The sequence below is a fragment of the Taurulus bubalis genome, assembly GCF_910589615.1.
Source record: "Taurulus bubalis genome assembly, chromosome: 20".
NCBI lineage: Eukaryota > Metazoa > Chordata > Actinopteri > Perciformes > Cottidae > Taurulus > Taurulus bubalis.
This window is the reverse complement of record NC_136608.1, coordinates 11569183-11590204: the sequence shown is the minus strand read 5'-3', so window position 1 is coordinate 11590204 and position 21022 is coordinate 11569183. Positions and strand designations below refer to the sequence as shown.

The window sequence follows — 21022 nt, the reverse complement described above, 5'->3', positions numbered from 1 at the left end:
CAAGTTGCTATCATGACTTTGTTACAAAGGACATTTTTTATAGAAAGTATATAGAGAAATGCAATGGAATTTGTCCGATTTTTGTTTTTACTTATGAGGACAAGTAGAAGCAGAATAGCTCTCTCTTGTTGTGGAAGTCTGGCTTGTCAAACACAGGTGTGACTCGTAACCTTAATTAGGTCTGGAGAGCTTGAAACGTGGCAGGGCCATCATTAATGTGATTAGTTACACCTGTGCTTCTCCTGCCAGGAGTCAGTGTGCACCAGGAGAGAGGGCCAAGAAATATCTTGTTTAGGTAGTGTTCAAACTGGATTCTACGAGCAGATTCATAGATACCTCGAGCTGAAGTTGCCCATTTAATGATTCATGGAGGCGTTACTCTTATTGTTTTAAATGACCACTAAATCACAAAGCCAGCTCATTTGAAGAGCTGCATTAGTCAGCATGGTGCCCTGCCAACAATCCTCTGACCAGGGTGTAGTTTCGTAGGGAACTATTCAGTTGTTGGGTTATTGAAGATCTATTTTCTACCTAGAACAGAAGACTCTACTGAGAGGAGAGGGACGGTCATACCAGACTTGAAGCAATACAGGAAAATACAACTGGCAATCCTTTCACCTTCAGTCCTGGTTGATCAATGTGTTGCTTCTAAAATCCCACAAGGGATTCGTGTGTTAAGTTGGCTCGAAAAGCTACAGTTATTTGTTGCTGAGTTTGTGAATTAATTCAGTCATACATCATTTAAAAGCAGATCCAGCCTCATTTCTCGCATGCTTGCAGGTGCGTTGTGTGATCGATCGGGAAGTCAGTTAAGGAACGATTTAGAAATAGACAAGGCAGTGAGGGGTAAAAGGAAGCTCATTCACCTAAATACCACAAATGACTCTCTTGCTGCAATTGGCTTATCTTCTGATGCCAAGCAGAATTGGATTTTTCAGACAGTTTCCTCCCTTGATAGGTAATGTGGGCTATCCATCAATAAGTACACCCCCTTTTTGTGTAAAAGGCACTCTCTCTTATCCTTTGTGTGCTGCCTTTCAGCATGCAAATCAATATCCAATTTTTTTTCACTCTCACTTCCCCACTGCTCATCCGAAATGTTGAACTCCTTGAACTGGCCCTTTTCCATCTTACTATTGACAAGTGGCTTTCTGTCACTAGCTGTGTCTTCACTTCGTCCCTCAGCTAACCTCATTTCAGATATGCAGAAACCAACTGGAGCTAGTTGGTCACGGGAGTCAATGCTAAACCTCTTATTCTAATCCTAACATAGGTTTGTTATGGTTCACTTGCTGTTTTCCATCAGGGTTTCTGAAAGTGGGCACAACCTGACTCAAGCATGCTCATTGTGAGAGAGGGAGTATTTCTCTCCAAAGTATATTAATGAGACAAATGAAAGCTTGTTCTTTGTGCTCTGCGTAGCTATTATCTGCCTATTGTGCAATTCATCCATTGCGGATTATACAGACAGTGTAAATTATTACTGTGGTAGAGTAAACTTAATTAGGAGATACAAAGAAAAGTAGGGCTACACTGGATCAACAGTTTGAGTTATAGAAGACATCAAAGACAATACACCTACAGACTACTTACATGTAAACTATCCTCTTGCCCTGCACTTTCATACCACACAGAACAGCAATTCAATTATGAAAGTATGCACATGTGTATGCACACACACACACACACACACACACACACACACACACACACACACACACACACACACACACACACACACACACACACACACCTAATTCCCCCCTGGACAGGTTTAAATACAGTTCATATTACTCTGAAGAAATAAGTGGGCTCAGAAACTAGGAAGTGAGCAGCATCTCTATGCTCATCACTCATGATGTTTTGTCGTTTTTAGTCCATTAGGTAAACTCTGTTAGGAACATGAATAACAAGCACGGTTTTAGTCAGGACTGCGGCAGCTCGTCTCTGTCAATGAGTCTGTATGACATTTCAGTTTAATCTTAATGAAAGGCATTTCCCTCCCGAGCGTCAACAATGAATGTAATTTAACAAGCCACTGATTAAAGGTCAAGGATGTGATTGCACAACCTTGTCATGTTATAGCAACTGTATCTCAAACTGCAGACTTCCAGACATCAATAGTGGCCTCCATTGTGAAGCAACTGAAATGAATGATCATTTTGGCTCTGTAGTGTCACATCACATTGTTCCTGTGTCTGGCTTTGAATCGAATTAATGCATGCAATGATTTTCCTGAAGCATCACGAACCAAATGTCCTCTGTGTTTCCTTCCAAGTATGTATCAATGCAAGCACAGCATTCTGTTTAGGCCACGGTGACAAGCGGTTGCGTGTGCCAGTTCGTTTGAAGGTGTTGCGTGACAGAGGGCCTAATAGTGATCATGCTGCAGAATTAAGGCTCTTATGAGATGTAAACAGCATCTACATACCAACACAATAAGTCTAAAGCTGATTACTAGTCACACTCACTGCAACCCTGACAGGCAATAAGCAAGGACTTAGAGACAAATCCTCTCATGCTTTAAATGAACTTCAAAGTTGACCTCAACCAGGTCAGAAATGAGGCGAATGTGTTTTACTATGTGGAAAGTTGTAGTAATAATCTTTACATTACATCTTTGTGGAAGTACATTGATTTCTTTCACTATTTTTTGTGGCTTTTCACTTGTTATCCTCGATAAAATGTTCTTTTGAGTATGACATATTCCATTAAAAAATGATTATCTCTTAATGTAAACTGTCACAATGTTGCTGACCAAAAGAGACAAACATTGCAGCGCCCAGCTGTCCAAATCCCAATGTGTCTTTCATCAGTGTGAATATTATATTTCACTATTTTCATGTAAACCGATCTGTGTTGTTTCTGGCTATGATGCATTTAGATTTTAAGAAGTGTGCTAGTGTTTCAAAGAACTGTATAATTGTACATGAGTGTGGTTTATGCCCTAGGAAGCTATCAAAAACATTCCAGAGATTGCTTTCCACAGTTTCTCTTTCTATAGGGGATAGTGGGGTAATACTTTTACAAGCTTTTTCTTTATTTCAAAAGTGGCTTTATAAATCATACCATAACAGCTCATACTGAAAGACTGGAACATCCTTCTTATTAACTTGTTGTCTACAGTGACCCCCGTTACATTTATACGACCATTATTGCTCTGATTCAGCTATGAACAAGATCGTGACTGTTATTGAAATAGCCTTCCAAAATGAAAACAAATTCAGGTGCTCTGGAATGCAGACAAAACATTGCGGCTTTGACTGACTGAGCTCCTCCGGACTAAAATGTTGATTTAGGTGTTTTCCTTTTGCATGACCTTTTTATTCTCTCCTCCCTTCCAGAAAAAGAACATCAGTGTTCTGCTGAGTCTTGGCGTGCTGGCTTCCTGGGGAGTGCTCCTGCTGTCTGCTCGGCTCTACTGGATGGGTAATAAGCCTCCCAACTTCTCCAACTCTGACAACCCTGCGGCTGACTCGCCACATTTTCTCACTCGAACACTAACGTTCCTCCACCTGCCGGTTGCCAACGCATGGCTGCTGCTCTGCCCCGACAAGCTCAGTTTTGATTGGTCCATGGATGCTGTGCCCTTGGTCAGGTCCTTGGCCGACTGGAGGAACCTTCACACTGTTGCCTTTTATGGTGGATTTGTCCTCCTGAGTTTGTTTGGCCTCCGCGGCCCCACCTCCACATCCGCATCCAAGGAAACCAATGGGAAAGCCTATGTCACCAATGGAAAATCAATCACCAATGGGAATGGTTACCATGCCCCTGACACAAACCATAACACAGACCCAGGGTCAGTGAAGACCACCCTTAACGGGTCAGCTGGACTCCACCACTGCCCTCCACGGACATCCCTGCCCCCGACACGAAACCTAGTACTCTTTTCATTAGGGATTGTTTCATTGCCTTTCATCCCAGCCACAAACCTCTTCTTTTATGTAGGTTTTGTTATTGCAGAGAGGGTACTATACATCCCCAGTATAGGCTTTTGTTTACTGGTCGCTGCTGGTGCAAGAAACTTGTACGTTAGACTGAGGACTAGAGGCTGCAAGGCCTTACTGCTGTGTCTCTGTGCGGGACTGGTGCTGCTGAATGGACTCAGAACTGTTCAAAGAAACAGGGACTGGAGCAACGAGGAGAATCTCTACAAGTCTGGGATTAGTGTGAATCCTGCTAAAGGTAAGAGACGGGCGGCAGTTATCATTGGAGATGGGTATCAAGGGGACAACCATGGGACCTTTTTAAATTGACAAACATCATGTATTTAGTTCATAGAACAATTCAAATGGGACTCTCTCGGTTGACTATCGGACAGAGACAAACACTAATTTATTCTATTTTTATTTGTTTTATTTCAGCAAATTGACGACAATAACACTCTTTTGCAATGAATACCAACGTTGTGTAACTTTTCACTGACACATGTCTCCTGTAGCATGGGGAAACTTGGGGAATGTACTAAAGAACCAGGGCAAGATGGCGGAGGCAGAGAAGGCATACAGAAACGCTCTTCACCACCGAGGGAACATGGCCGACATGCTGTATAACCTGTGAGTATTAATAAAGACCCCTGCTCCCCCTCCTCCTGTTTGCAAAGTCTTGACACGAACGGCTTCTGATTCCTCCCATCCATCACTTGAGATTGCAGCGGCAGAACAAGAAAGGCAGAAGGGAGAAAGGGAAATAGAATACTGAAAGAGAGAGTGACAGACAGGGAGATCTTAAAGACAGCAAAAATAGATCTAATACATGAGGAAAGAAGCAAGTGAGACTCAGAGCTACGTGTGATGCAATAGTGCGACGAATAAGAAATCACTTTGTGGGTCTCTGGCTCTTTGTACCTTCGGCTGCTGATTGATAAGTCCTGCTTTGCGGGGCCTGTGGGAGGACACAAGGCCGCCTCCAATCCTTGAACACAGGGTTTAAAGGTGCCAAAACCTCAGAGCAGACCCATGTCTCTCATGCTGGCACTGTTTTTTTCTCCCCGCTTCTCTATTCCCTCTCAAGTTACGGGTGTCAGGAAGCTGGCAATGCAACATAGGGAAAAGTGAAGACCTATTGATGGTGTTTTGACATTCTTTGAAACTGAGGTGCAATTTCAATGTTATGGATGGTCGGGTACAATGGGGGTACAGAAGCTGCTATAGTTTTTGTTATTTTATTTCTCAGACCCCTTAACACTTTGACATGCTGTAATTTCAGGGTAAACCTTCACAGATTCAAAATACCTAGACAGATCCTCAGTTATGCGGTTAATGATGTTTTAAAATGTCTCACATTTTTGCATTTTTTTGGTGTCTTCTAGTGGTTTGCTGCTGCAGGAGAATGAGCGTTTTTCTGAAGCACTGCATTATTACAAACTGGCCATTGGGAGTCGGCCAACACTGGCATGTAAGTAAACGACAACAAAAGTCTCATTTTGTGGCGGTGGTTGTGATCAGGGGAAGAGTTATAACTAAGCGATTAGATTTTCTCCCTCATTGATTAATCAGATGTGAGCCAAGGGCCATTATTGGATCACCATCATGGTCCAAGCTGAGTGCTGAATAAGATGTTCTTTTTCCACACACTCATTTGGAGGGCCATATTCAGGCTATTTCAAGTTGACGGTGAAATGATGAGATTCAATCTCACACTTGAGTGCCTGCATGTGTGATGAGGGACCATTTTATGAGAGAGGACAGGACGTGTTCCAGACTGCTTTTTCAACTTGATAAGTTATCTTCAGTTCGTCCTTCTCTTCATCTCCGTTTAGCCTCATTTCTTTTCTTATGGTAATTTAATCTGCGTTTGACCTCTGTGCTGTCTCCCTTTTGCTGAACTATTGCATGTCCATCTTCCCCAAGTGGATATGTGAATGAATCAGGAGTTTTTAGTTTAACAACATCAGCAATGACATGGATTTAGTTGTTCGCATTGTAGTGTTTGCCTGTGTAGTCAAAGATCTGAGTGACAGCAGGTTCTAATCCTGTGGTTTGAAATTGCATTGCCATGTTGTGCCGTTTAATTAATTTCCTCTCCTCCTCACAGCGGCCTACTTGAACACAGGAATCATCCTGATGAACCAGGGCAACCTGGAGGAGGCCAAGCGCACCTTTCTGACTTGTGCCGACATTCCAGATGAGAACTTGAAGGACCCTCACGCCCACAAGAGCTCCGTCACCAGCTGCCTGTACAACCTGGGAAAACTGCTCCATGAACAGGGCCAGCAGGAGGTTAGCACTCAAAGAGCAACCATTTAGGATTTAACAGGAAAGGATGTTGATAGTTTAGTCTGTTTTGCACAAAGGAAGAGTCCCTCATCTTCATTACGCTGATGCAAAACAAACTCTTTTCCTCTACTTCAGGAGGCGCTGTCTGTTTATAAGGAGGCGGTACGGAAAATGCCCAGACAGTTTGCACCGCACAGCCTTTTCAACATGATGGGTAAGTTACTGTTGGAGCCGGTTTCGCCTTTTGGAGTCTTTGTTTGTAATGGAGAGCTGAAATTTGAGTATGAAAAATCACTGCTTTGACGACATTTGCTTTGAAATGATATTTTACATTTTTATTTTAACGAGGTAACAGAACCATTTGATACGTGTAATTATGAAGAACAATGTCATGCTTGTTTTATGATGCGAGTAAAACAATGTCAACTTGGGACAAGTTTGGTTTGAGTTTCAATGATTTATTTTACATGTTTGTTTCCATTGTATATTTTTTGGTCTTCCATTTCATCTGAGTTTTGAATTGAATTCAACAAATTGACATTAACTCTCTGCCAAAAATAAAGCCTTCAGAGGACTTGGACCACCTGTTTGATTATAACACTGCACAGAGGATTGAGGCTAATCCGTGCAATAAATCACATCCCTCTCTTTGTTATTCTAACACTAATTTCATTATTGGAAGCTCATCCTGACAGCTCGGTTAGGATTGCAGGGACATGTCTGCAAATATTTCTCGTACAAGCTAAATGAGATATGTGTTTTGTCAGGTGGAGGGAGGGGTTGACGGAGGGCAGTGTTTGCATCAGTGCGATGTCCAGGGGCTTCTTTGTTTAAACTGATGTCAGAGGTTCACAGCTTGTCTTTAGATCAAACAGAATCTTATAGAGATTTACACAATTGTTCTTTCTAGGCTACATGTATTTATTAGTTCTGATGTCCTGCACCTGTTAAATAAAACTCTAAACTTGGAGGATTATTTTGAGAAGCAGTGTTAATATTAACTTTTGTATCTTTGCAGCAGAGTGGGGGAAACATTTAACATTGTAGTTTTACACACTTTATTGTGTTGTAGATTCAATTTTAAATTGGCACATTTTTCCGTCACTGAAAAACCCATAATGACAATGTAAAAATGACATAATATTCAGATGTTTGGCTGTGTCACAATTCATTGGACATAGTCAAGGCGCTCATCTGTAAATACTGTATTAGGTCCCACAATCACATTGTATGTCAGGATAAAAATCAAAGCCCTGAAGTCCTTCTCTGGTAAAAAGTCTCAACTACAAATAAACAATGCAAAAGTAAAGCCTTATTGTAAAAACAACAACAAAAAAAGCCTACAATTGTCCTTGAAAGACCAGGAGACCACCGTGGTTTGGTGTACACACACTTAGTGTTGGAGGCCGGGAGAATGGTGTGTAATAAAGTAGCTCAGAAGCAAAGAGTAAGTGTTGAAATCCCCCAAACCACAAATTCTGACTCTTGCTGTGTGTTCTGTTTCAGGAGAGGCCTACATGAGGCTGAACAAGCTGGACGAAGCAGGTCACTGGTACAGAGAGTCCCTCAGGGCCAAGCCTGACCATATCCCAGCCCACCTTACTTATGGCAAACTCCTGTCCAACATTGTAAGTCCCATTACTGACACACACACACACACACACACACACACACACACACACACACACACACACACACACACACACACACACACACACACAGGCACGTTCTCTTAGTAACGATTGCAGTGGTTAACTATCTGGCGGAGTGTAATTAAACGTGGACCTGAAGTGGCAGCAGAGTGGAGTGATGAATAATACATATTGAGCTATCGATTCATCTGCAGAGCCTGAAGAACTGTGATAATTGTTATGAGGTGTGAGCTTCTGACTCTGAAATATGCACGCGAAACAAACTCTTCTCCTCGGATCAGGAGTCAGCTCGAGGAATTGCTTTCATGAATATATTGTTTGACCTCAAATGCTAAATGTTAGTCTCGTGGAAAAGAAGAAGTGCTGGAAACAATAAATACTTTTTTTTCGATGGCTTTGAATTGACCCTGATCCAGGACCAATGCCAAATAGATTAAATAACAGCCAAATCGTAGCAGCATAAAGTCATGTCTGATGTCTGAAGGTCACAGACATAGGGATGAAAGCCATCCCTCTGTGATTGGACGAGTTCCAGATGATCTGTCCCTCACTGTGTGTATACATGTGAGTGAAGACGTAGAGGGCACACAAGTTTGCCCAACTTCTCTCAAATGTTACCTTGCCCTTCCTGTGGGTTTTTTTTCGACTGAAAAACGTCCACTCTCCATCCTCCCACCATGGCTCCCATTCCATTGAAAACAAAAACACGTTTGTGTGACAACAGATGTGTTCACAGCTGAGTCAAGTTTGCATGTGGGAGTTGAACTATGTGACCTCTAGAGATGTTTGACCTCCTCCCTTCCACAGCCTTGGGTGCTGAGGAAACCAACCTGCAAGTGCCTTACTTGCAGCTGCAACCCATACTGACTGCAAACTTTAGTTCTGATCATTTCCTCCCCTAGTTGAAAGATTTACAGATACACACACACACACACACACACACACACACACACACACACACACACACACCACATGTAAAGCACAGGTTCAGATCCGAGTCGCCCACTGCGGCTGGACATCTGCTGTGCTCCCTCAGGCTCAGGACTGCAGATCCATGCCGGGCCCTGACTCTCAGAGAGGCCCCCTTCACTGCTACAGGGCTTAAGGAACAGGAGATTGGATGGACCCTGGACAACGGGCTAGTGGACAGGCTTATAATGCAATTACTCTCCTTCCTTATTAAATCACTCCCATCAGCTACATTTTTGGCTGTCCTGCCGCAGTCAATCGACAATACAGACACGGGGAGGAAAGGTCAAACTGAAGTCTTGTACTGCGGTTCACCCCAACACATCCTGTAGTGCTGTTTTTCTTGCGTAGTATTACACATCGACTTTCAAAGTGTCCATCTCCCACTTCTTAAAGCCACACAATAATGAAGCTGAAACCTGATAGTCTTGTACCCATCCAGATCCCTCAACAAATAACAAGTGCACCTCCTAAAGCCACTAATTTGCCTCATTCTTCCCAAGGTCAAAGTGCTTACAAATGGGCCCAGTGTAATATTAGAGCCCCGCAGTCTGTTGGAGATCTCTTGCTGGAGTCAGAAGGGTGTGGTGCGCATTAGGGAAATTGTGGTCAGTCAACGCTGAGCTGATTCATGAATTTGAACTCGGCTGTGTATTTTAAACATTCATCCCTGATGCTCAATAATGCAAAAGAAGATGATTACACATCTTTTAATCCTTTAAAAAAGAGCATACAACAAAATTGTCTTTCGATAGTTGTTTAAAAAACATAATTTACTTTGGCCTGAATGCTTTCATAAATCATTTAAATGATTAATTGCTCCAACCTAACAGGACTGAACCACTCTAATTTCCGTTCTAATGGAAGTCTGGGGGAAAGGGTAAATTGAATGTAAAGAGGAAAGTGCCAAAGAAAATGTGAAATAAGCCATCGAGGCCCCGTATTCGCTCATTCATTTAGAGGGATTGCGGGCATGGGAAAAAGCTAATAAGGAATATGTAATAGGCCCAGTCCTCTCATTTCTTGTTGCGTGGCAAGTCCATTGGCAATATGGAAGCAATCAGTGCTGAAGCATGAACCAAAAGAGGTGGAGAAATGGAGCCACATGCACACAGAAGCTATATGTTTTGCAGTGTGGTTGCAGGTACACACACACACACATCTTGGAGGTTAGGCATGGGAGCTGTGGTACTATATTCTTTATGAGCATAAGTTTCCCCCTGTTACTAAGCCTCAACTGATGCATGTCCGTGCATTAAAATGCCTCAAGCAGATACGGTGAAATGAAAGAGAGTTTTTTGTGTGTGTCTGTGTTCGCATTGGTGACACAAGATGTCCAGCGACACAAGATGTCCAGGGACACAGTATCCATGTTATATATTTATGCTACATACTTTGACTCTGTGGTCCTTGTAGTCCAAAGCTGCAGCTGGTCTCAGCAGTTTACACTTCAGGAGGGCATTTTAGCCGGCCTGAGCATATTGACAAACATATGCTAACCCAGCTATTTTAGCCCAATTCCTTCTAGTTGCTTCAGGTGTTTGGACCCCGGTATACATCCTGCAGGTCTACTATATTTATATAGGGGTCAACAAAAAAACTTTCAGTCAAAGTGTGTCTCGTACCATAGCAAAAGAAAACTAAATATACTAAATACACATAACAGAATATTCCAGGTAGCAAAACTATTCTTGAACTTGAATATCAGGTGTAATATCCTTCCTTTTTCTTTTAGGGGCAGAAGACCGAAGCAGAGAAGTACTACCTGAGAGCGATTAAAATAGACCCGACTAAAGGAAACTGCTACATGCACTACGGTAAGAAGAGAGATCAAAGGTTTTCCTTCTGTGGAAAAGGCAAACATTTTCAGCAAAGCCTGTTTGAAACGTTAGAATCATAAAAACATGGATGCCTGGGTCCTCGTAAATTGCTCTTGTGGTTGATAGAGCTATGAGAATTTCATTTAAAGTCATTTTCTACCAACTATAACATGCCTGATTGCCTGTAATTCAAACCTCTGCCATGCCGCACTTGTAGGGTTTACTGTAATGACCGAGCTTTGCTCGAGTAAGCTGTACTCAGGATGATTATTAGGCAGGGGCCTCTAGACTCTTTTATCCAAGACCTATACTTTGTAGTGTCACCTTCAGACCCAGAGTCATGAAACACACCAGCTCCTCTTACAACCCGTGTTGTAAACCACCCTGGATCCAAGCTCATAGCTTATGTAACCTGATAGGCGTTTTGGAAAAAACCCAAGCGGCGTGGTAATCATTTGAAAGTGTCAAATACTCAGCTGTTTTTATCATTTTTTTCCCCCTCCAAATAGTCATGTTTTTTAATCTCTGCACCACTGTAGCAGATTTGTGGACGCGTAAGATCATTTAATTTACTTTTGGTATCAGCGCTGGCAGTTCGAGGTGTTGCAGATGCTGCAAACACACACACACGCACACACACACACACACACACACACGCACACACGCACACACACACACACACACACACACACACACACACACACACACACACACAAGGCTCTGTTTATCTGAGGGGGCGCCGGGATTAGAGTACATTGTTTGCCATTTGTAACAGAGAGTGAAATACCCCGCTTTGCCTGCGCTGCTTGCATATCAGTTAGGAGAAACGGGCTCCTTGCCGCTCCATGTCGCTATCGTCAGGATATTTATAGGAAATGAAATCTGTCCTGATGGCACCATTGTGCGTTGTCCCTTTCTTCTCTTCCTTATCTCTCTCCGTTCCTCCTGGCGCTTTCTCTGCGCTGGGTATCTCGGGGTTTGAGTTTAGTTTGGTCCCCAGCGATGGGGTATGTTGCTGTCTTTGGACCATGCTGTTTCCCCTTACACTCTTTTTCTCCCTCTCTGCCTTTCTGGCTATTTTCTTTCTTCAACGTTATCTTGTAGCTTCTTGCTATAGGTGATGTTTATTTGGACTGGTCCCCCCTCCTTTATCGCACATCTGGCTGCTTTGGCTATCCACTGGATGAGCTCCAGGTGTTGGTGTGTAAGGAGAGATGGTGTCAGTCCACATTGTAACACAACGGATGCACGCAAAAACACACGTATGAGAGAGTGAAAGGAAGCGAGGACACAGAGGGGGATAGCTCAGACAAGGCCCCCCCTTTCCTGCTATTGTTCACAGTAACTCATTTTAATGCAAACTGTCCCGCTTATGGACCGGTTATAAATAGTCTTCTTTGGTAAATATAGTTAGCTTTCAGTACAATTCCGCATTCCCCTCTTCCATCATTCAGCAACATCTGCGGCCGAGCTCAGCTGTTAATTTATAGCCGCCGAGGCAGGCACATGTGGGTGCCGCGCCAGGTGGCCAGAGTCCCACAGGGAAACGCATGACATACCTCCGTCTCATCTCAAACGCCGCCAAGCAAAACAACAGTCCTCTCACTGTCTCACGTTTCTCCCGCTGTTCTCTGCCTCCTCGTCGCATTTCCTGTGGCTCTTCTGCTTCATTCGTCTTCCTTTGTCTTCCCAATGATCTCCGTCTTTGTCTGATGGCGCTTCTCTACGGATTTGGCATCGATACCATTTACCACGTTCACCATCTTAGTTTAGCGTGTTAGCGGTGCTGACGTTTATTATATTTTGACCGTATGATGGTGCTAGTTGGAAAGAGATATTGCAGTTCATCCCGAGGGGGGACATGGATGGATTGCAATGAAATTGAGTCCACGCTTTCAACAGTTGTCGGCTTTTCAATTAAAACCAAAAGGGTCAACCTCATAGTGGCCCTAAAGGAGACAGCAGGGATCACCAAAGTAATTTGGAATCATCATCTGGGGACCATCAATATCTGGCAAATTTCATCTAGATACTTCCGTCTGGAAGCGGTGAACAATTGACGTCAGTAAAGTCATACCATGCCTAAAAAAAAAAAGCCTCCTACGCCCAAGAAATAAATGCTCTTCCTCTGTCTTCCCCTCTCTCCAGGCCAGTTCCTGCTGGAACAGTCTCGTCTTGGCGAGGCGGCGGAGATGGCAGAGAGAGCCGCAGAGCTGGACAGCTCAGAGTTCGATGTGGTCTTCAGCGCTGCTCACATGCTCAGGTTGGCTAAACTACTGACACACAACAACACTGTGGAGTTTCCCTACTTAAAAAAAGCTTATAGTACAGAAAATGTTATTATTGTATAAGCTCCTGTATTTACAGACTTTGCCGCTTTCACCATTTGTGGGTTTATTCTTTACCACTGCCATTTAATAACTGTCTTTGAAATATAAATTACATCAATGTTATAGAATAGTAAATGCACACTCTATGGAGATCGCTCCCATAAAAGCTATTATGCATTACATATATAAAGAGCGGCATAGTTTCAGTCTATCTTAGTGATGTTTCGGTCCAAGACTTGTAAAGACGCCATTGGAGAATTTCCCCTCAAAGTTTGGCAAGCATGTGCACAGACGTGCGTCTTAAAACGCGTCAAAGGGGTCTGCAAATGTCCTTTATTGCCGGCAACTTTAGGAAATATTGGAGCGATATGCCACCATTGCTTTTTGCTCTACATATCTGGAGAAGTCATTACTACTCGCTAGCATCCATCTAAATGCAACACCACAGAGGATTTGTGAAAAGTTGAAAGTCTCCGGGTTTGGCTGAGGCTTTCTTCTGGAAAGAGCAAATCTAAATGACAGATCATTCTGCAGTATTCTGGTGGAAATGGTTGTTTTCAACTGAGACTGACTGAGACATTAATCGAAACCGATTAGGATTGGGTTTAAGGAATGTGACACACCTGTCATTAGCTGGATTTCAAACTTAAGCTGCTCTACTGATAATAAAGGTGAGCTTTGCATATTGACTGACCATAACCAGGATTATAAAATGACCCGATAAATCAGTTTGATGGAAGCTTTTCCTTTAATGCCTTGCACGTGCCAGGCCTGCAATGCAATGCAGCAAACTCTTATAATTCAAACATTGTGTTGGTCTATGATTTCTCCAATAAAAATAAGGTTTAAACCATAATGCATGTTTTTCAGCCCAGTTTTACGTTTCATAAACCCTGACTTCCTGAATCTTTATTTACTCTGCAGCACTTGACCAAACAAAACAAAGACCAAGGAAGCCAGCTATAAGATGATGACTATGATAGTCAGTCATGAACTCACTGAAGCCCCGATAAAGTGTTGCATGGATTCTCAAGGCATATCACAGTCTTATAAATATGAATTACCATATCGGAAAAGAATGATTTCCTTGACTTTATTAACTTTGGCACTGCAAAGTCCGGTTCATGTACTCTTTGGATAACATTGTATGGAGCAGATTAACTGTTGCCATTTTACAAACCGAGCTGGAACATGTGACTGGTTTAGTGGAGTGTTTCTGATATAAAACACATAAATCTCTCTTCATTATACTAATACATAATAAGTAGGGAATAATGGAGTTCAAATCAATGCCCCAATACGAAATGTAAACTGCATTATCAAGATATAATCAGTTATTAATCTGCTAAGAAATGTCTCACCTGTCAAAGAACATTGTTTTCTTTTATTAGAAACTAAAGTATTTAACAAGTGCATGGAGAAAAAAAACATACTGTTTAACCATAGACAAACACAACATACAATTTACATAAAGAACTGAGATATTTTCAATTATATCAAACAAGTTTTTCAAAGTCAAAGTTCTGACTATTCCAATTAAAAGATAAAATCACCTCTGAAGCATTTTTATTGATTAGCTGCTTAGCTGCACAATAATAAAGGGCTACACTCATCAGTCATTTGTATTGGCACAATACTATTAACATAAAGTGTGTTATGTCATTCTTACTCTTCCTTTCTCTTTGTTCTTCTTTCTCTTCAGACAGGCCAGTCTTAATGAGGCAGCAGAGAGGCAGTATGAGCGTGCAGCCAGCCTGAGATCAGATGTAAGTACCAGGGACTAGTCACACACACACACACACACACACACACACACACACACACACACACACACACACACACACACACACACACACACACACTACATTAAATTACATTTCCATAATATGTGTTACCCATCATTCTGACATGCTCTTATAATACTGTTGTTCCTGGCAAACAGAGGATGTAAAATGGAAAACTGTGTTCTGTTCATGGCTGTGAGTGAGCTGGTGCCTCGATGTGCTTTATGCAAACACAAAAGATCCCAAAGAGAGTTCAGTAGTTACAGTCGCCTGTTATTGAACTCACCCATTCAGCTTCTGAGTAAACACTGGTCCATCACGGTCATGTCTCTCGATATCAGAACACGCGGTGGAGGAAGTTGGGGGCTATTGTATCCAGTTTCTGGACATCAATCAGTCACTTCAAAGAATAAAAGGGTCTGCAAGAGGTAACTTATAGAGTCATATGAACCCCTGTGTTCTCAGACAAGACCTGGAAGAGCTTCCTGCAGTCATTTGTCATGTTTGTCTGCTTCGCGATGGTCTGCTTTGTGACTTGTGTTGCAACAGGAGAGAAGGTTAGACATACAAAAATATGTCATCCCTGCAGCACTCTATGATAACATGTATTACCTTTTTTATTTTCAAATTAGCCATTTTCAATTTTTTTTCACGTACTCCCTGGAAACTGCAGAACCACCGAGGGAACAAGTAGGTCTACAAGCTGGGAATCACTGCTTTAAGCATCTTCCCCTTTTTAGATAAGGTCTGCCTGCCTGTCTGTTTATATCCTGGTTAAGCCTTAAACGCTGAGGAAATCCACACAAGATACGATTACTGGTTGTCCATTTTAATTTGGAAAGCCGTGTGTTTATATTTTATTCTGGAAAGAAGGAAGCTACCTACAAGTCATTATAATTTCCCAGGCCGGAAGCATCAGAAAAGCCAGGGGGGGCTTCTCTTGTCATTTGTCACGAGTGAAGCTTCTCTTGTCGATGACATTTTCTATGCACATGTCTGCTTAGCGAATGACAGTCTCTCAAATTTAAACTTAATCCAGTAGCTTTGGGGTCATGAGAGATTCAGCTCTTGCTGTACGTGTAAAGAAAGGAAACTATCGTGTGCCTCCAGAGAAAGGTACGAGTCAAATTTTTCTCTGAAAACACACCTAATTTACACCAGATAAAGGCTCTTTATTGTGTTACACAACTTGAGCAGTTACAGAACTGCAACAGAAGAGAAACTGCTGTATCTGTTTATAGAACAGCGAAACAAATAAAGTAAAACAAAATTGCATCCGCGATCTGAAACCTTAGCTTGCTGAGGAGTTGGAGCTGTGCAGCATTTCACCAGCAATTCTTAACTATAACATTTTTGGAAAGAAAAAAGTTGGCATATTCATAGATAGAAGCAATATTAACAACATATCAGATACAAATTATTGTTCAAAGCAGAGTATTGCTGGATTACTCCCTGTCTGCATTCCTGTACACCGAGCACAAGCAAGGCTCTATTTCTGATGATTTAGCGCAGTCTGTGTATTGCATATCACCCGGTTGTTTAGAGTGGCAGAGGAACCCTCATTTATCTAGCTCAGCATGTCTCGGCGGCTTACAAAGTTTGTGTAATAGTACAAAAAGCAGAGCAGGGGTTCGGAGCACTTTGAAATGCAGCCGCATGATAGAATCAATTGTTGCACGAGGTGAGAAAAAAACAAACCCACTGAAGGGGTGGAAGTTCTGCACTGTAGCTCCTCTCGCTGTCAAACTGCATTCATTAAGACGAGGTGAGAAAAACAAGCTGCCACTCCCAACTATCGTCTCTTAACACCGTTCGAGAAGTGGAATGTAAACGAGGGAAATATCAATGAGGGACAAACACTTGTGTTTGGGGAGCAAAAATCTGTGGAGCGGTTGCCAAGTTGCTAACCATATGTCATGCAGCGAGGACGCGGGCCCGGGAACAAGGCCAGGTCCGGGGGATGAGGTGCCGATGACTTTTAGGATGAGATTTGGGTGGGTTTGTTAGTCATGGCGCGCTGAGAGTAATGTCCATGGACCTGGATTTTGTAGATTTCCACGACTGGTACACTATTCACGGCCAGATGGTTTTAATTTTACAACTTCAGAAGATGGTATTTTATTAAACAAGACTCCAGAAAGACACCTCTAAATTGGTTGTCCATTCATATAAAAAGTAAATATATAATAGCTACTACCTATTTGTTCACTGTGGTACTATCAAGGGACACCATATTGTTTTTGGCCATGCCTGCTAATGTGCTGCGAGAATTAGATTAGGGCTAATTTAATGCATATTTGATTTCCTAAGCCTCAAGCACATTTCACCAAAGCCCCTGTCTTAATCCAACATCCCACAAAAAAAAACCTGGCAAGCTTTCTAAAATGTGTGGATGTCTCACATAGCTGTCTGCGTCAGATGTAAAACTAAGAAGGGCGAGTTTAAAATAGTTTACCCAGATAGATAAATCCATTGTCGATACAAGGACAATAGTCCTGCAAGTCCTCACAACTCTCCATGATTATGGCATATGTCCTTTTCTCATAAGTCTTTTCCCTCTCCTAGTACCCAGCTGCTCTGATGAACCTTGGTGCCATCCTCCACCTGAATGGGAAACTTCCTGAAGCGGAGGCCAACTACCTGCGCGCGCTCCAGCTCAAACCCGATGATGTCATTACCCAGTCCAATCTGCGGAAGCTGTGGAACATCATGGAGCGGCAGGGACTCCGGATCAAAGCGTGGGCTCGGGATGCGGAACAGCGACCTTTGAACTGAGAGAATTGCTGCACTGTTCCCGTCATGATGAGAGTTCTGAAGCAGGACAGAGTGAGAAAGAGCTGGAGGCTAAAAAGCTCTCCCTCCAAGACAACACAGACTAATTCTTTAGACATGTGGCCTGCGATGCTTGTTGAAGACAGTTTGAGGCTTGGCATGTTTGGGGTGCAAGAGTTCTGCCCAATAATGTGTCACCACCAGCGCTGTATGGTGACTCAAACGACTAATGTTACCTTTATTATTACATTTTATAAAGCAATGCTCAATGTCTTTAAAAAGATGCACTAAAATCCAAAAGTCCAAAAGAAAAAGAAAAAAGGTCTCAAAAATCAGATGGTTATTATTTCACTATCATAAAAAAAAGGTGGGTATGTTTTTTAAAGCACTTAATTTGAAAGAAGATGTAGGAAAAGTATTTAAATAATAATTTCTTCTGAAAATGTGTCAGTTGTGAATGATGCCAGCTGGTTTGTGTTAAAGGTGACTCCACCGATGTTACACTGGGAGTACCGCTCGGGAGCGTACGTGAAAAACATTTTGGATCACATCGTTTGTGGCTGCAGAGAGCTGCGCAAGGTCTGATGAATGCCCTCGAGTGACATCACTCAATGCCGCTGCAGACTGCAAGTCTGAAAATGCAACAAAAAATGATAATCGTGGAGTTAGAAAGAAGTGAGCTTGCCAGACCTCTGCTTGAAGCTAGCGGCTTGAAGCTACATTAGCTGCTACAACTATAACACACACACACACACATTTCTTTCTTACCTGTCGGCGGTCAAGTTGCATTGTGGGTAATGCAGGCGCCAGGTTATAACAAGAAAATAGAATGTGCGAAATATAAACAGACAAAATCTCTGGTTCTGCTGCATTTATTTGATCCTTTTTTTTTTAAACTGTCTACCGTGAGTCCAACAATGCTAAATCAGCAAAGTACTCTTTCATAACACCGTGATTAATTACGCTCAGGGTGCTCTCACCTCCAAATTTGACTCTTAACATAGTGAATGCGTAACGTGAAAAGCATGCTAGTGCTAAAGCATCTTCAGGTACCACCGTTGAATACAGTGCTTTTTAATAAGTTGCTCCAACCATTTAAAAGACCAGGTTAAAGCATAATGCATACAGCCAATTTACATTGTGTTGTCTGAGTCACTGAAGATTGTTTGCACCTGGTGCTTTGTCAATGCTCGTGACTGTAAACATGAAAACAGTTCATGGGAAAACTCCTCAGCGGTGCCAAAGCTTGTACTGAGTCCTTACGCCTCTCGTGCCAAGCAAGAACTGAAATGTGTCGTGTCCCTTGTGTCAAACGAAGATGTTTCATTTCATGTGATCAAACTTAATTTATTAATACATGTTGTTTTGTGTGAAGAAGCCAACACTGTGCCGTCACTGTCACAGTAGCCCCGCCCTCTCTGATTTCTCCACATAGATAGGCTACAGTATGCCAATGACAATTACATTCAAATGTATTTTGTATGTGTATTTTTCTTCTCTCTGCTCAGGGACATCAGGTTGTGGTTCCTGTCACAGAATAGCTTTGTGGCACAGAGAGAGCTTTTTAAAGTGATGTTAGGTGTTTTCTGACGATCGTGATGTTTGGTTAAATTATAGAAAATGTGTAGCTGAAAATGTGTTGTGTTTTGTAATGAAAAGTGAACTTTTTTCCATAATAAAAACATGACTGGGACTGTCAGCAGTGTGATGTCCTCTGGGAAGTGTATGCCTCTCAACAGTAAATTCAGTCCGCCAACCCACATGTATATTTATGTAAACACAGATTATGCACTGAGTTATTATTTGGTCTTTAATCCTGTCACTGCATATTAGCATACACCACCATCTGTTTCTCACAGCAGAGATTGGGAAGTGACTAAATCAAAGCATGTAGTTTCCCATGAAGCCAATATAACAGGGAATATGTGAGTGGGCTGTGTTCAAGACAGCAGTTGTTTACTTTCCTAAAGCCAACAAAGAATATTCTACAAACTACTTTGACTCAAGTTTGCAGTGAGCCAAAAGAAACTACATAAAGTAAACACAAAACAAGCGGAAAATATGCCATGAAACTGCAAGCCGCCAAGACATCAACTCATGATGTTGATGATACAGCAACACAAGCAGCAAGTTAGTCATTTGTAACACAGCTAATACAACTAGTGGTGAACAGATAGTCGGTTTAGAGAAAGTATCCTGTGAATACAATTATTCTAGCTTTTGAAAACTTACATTATTTCTGCTTCTCTCACACACGCGTGTGTGTGTGTGAAATAGACATTTTTCACAGGAGTCGTTTTGACCTGTCAGAGCAGGAAAATCACAGGTGTAATAACAGTAACGATGGGGAGGCAGGGGTCATCGTTAACGTTATTAATTACACCTGGGCTTTCCCGCTATGACAGGTCAAAAATATCTGCAGAGAAAAATGTATATTCTACATGAGCAGCAGCAGCAGTAAGTACATTGTCTTTACTTCACTATTACAAAGCTGTATGCATATTAATAAGGAAAAAAGGCAAATTACAAAAAATGTAAACGGTAACACAGAAAAACTGAACGTGCATTGTTTTCCACCAAATAAGGATATATTTCATGTTTTATAAGTTATGGGCCAAGCATGAACAAATAATATATTCCTTAAGTTTTCCAAAAGTAATTCACAGAATAATAAATGTTAAAAATGAAAAAGTGTTAGACCTACATTAGTTATATACTGTATGTCTGTGAGGTGTAACTCCTTGTTAGGGATGTACAGTATCAGTCCCAAATATAGAATACAGCATATGAAAATCTATTCCTGAATTATTTTGCATTTAATTTTGAGATACTTTTGTGTCTTAATAATGTAAAAAAAAGGAAGTGATTTCTCTCCAGTGCTGTCTTGTTTTCATCAGAGACACAATAATAGTGTCACGCTCTCTCTCTCTCTCTCTCTCTCTCTCTCTCTCTGTCTCTCTCTTTCTCTCTCTCTCTAAATGACACAACACAGCTCTCTGAGAGGAACCCCTAATTAGACTCCTCACAAACTCAACATGTTGATATCATTTGATCAAGCAGACTTCAAAGAGGTTCTAATCACATGCCAGGCTTTGAGCACACCATGCTGTAAATATTTAAGAAGATATCCAACATGACTCATTGACTTGCAAGAACTCACAGCCCCAATTTCAAACATTTCAAACTAGAAGCTAGCATAAATCTGTAGGGACATATTCAGTGAGGTAATAATGAATCAAGAATGTATTTATTATGCACAGAAACCCCATCTGTTGGACTCGTAACTGAATCTGCCCATCTCACCCACAGGACCAATTACATCGTCTCAAATAGTTTACCAAGAGATGATGGCCTGGCTCTGGGAAATGGCACCAACTACCAAAAGTACCAAAACCATACCAGTAAACAGCCACATACCCATGTGTATCTATACGATATTGAGCTGAAAATAAATTAGTAAAATAAAAATAGAAGAGA

The 21022-nt window shown here is 41.9% G+C and overlaps 1 protein-coding gene across 1 annotated transcript in view; it reads left to right on the top strand.

Annotated features, from left to right (window-relative positions):
* Positions 1 to 17548, top strand: part of tmtc2a (transmembrane O-mannosyltransferase targeting cadherins 2a) — a gene marked incomplete at both ends in the record, with an annotated part of 44816 nt that extends 27268 nt beyond the window's left edge. The window contains 10 exons of the mRNA XM_079236102.1: positions 3345 to 4185; positions 4442 to 4556; positions 5312 to 5397; positions 6037 to 6221; positions 6354 to 6432; positions 7725 to 7846; positions 10575 to 10656; positions 12808 to 12922; positions 14692 to 14755; positions 17339 to 17548. Of these exons, the coding sequence (XP_079092228.1) occupies positions 3345 to 4185; positions 4442 to 4556; positions 5312 to 5397; positions 6037 to 6221; positions 6354 to 6432; positions 7725 to 7846; positions 10575 to 10656; positions 12808 to 12922; positions 14692 to 14755; positions 17339 to 17548 (1899 nt within the window). The remainder of the gene's footprint in view (positions 1 to 3344; positions 4186 to 4441; positions 4557 to 5311; positions 5398 to 6036; positions 6222 to 6353; positions 6433 to 7724; positions 7847 to 10574; positions 10657 to 12807; positions 12923 to 14691; positions 14756 to 17338) is intronic.
* Between the last annotated feature and the right edge of the window lie 3474 nt (positions 17549 to 21022).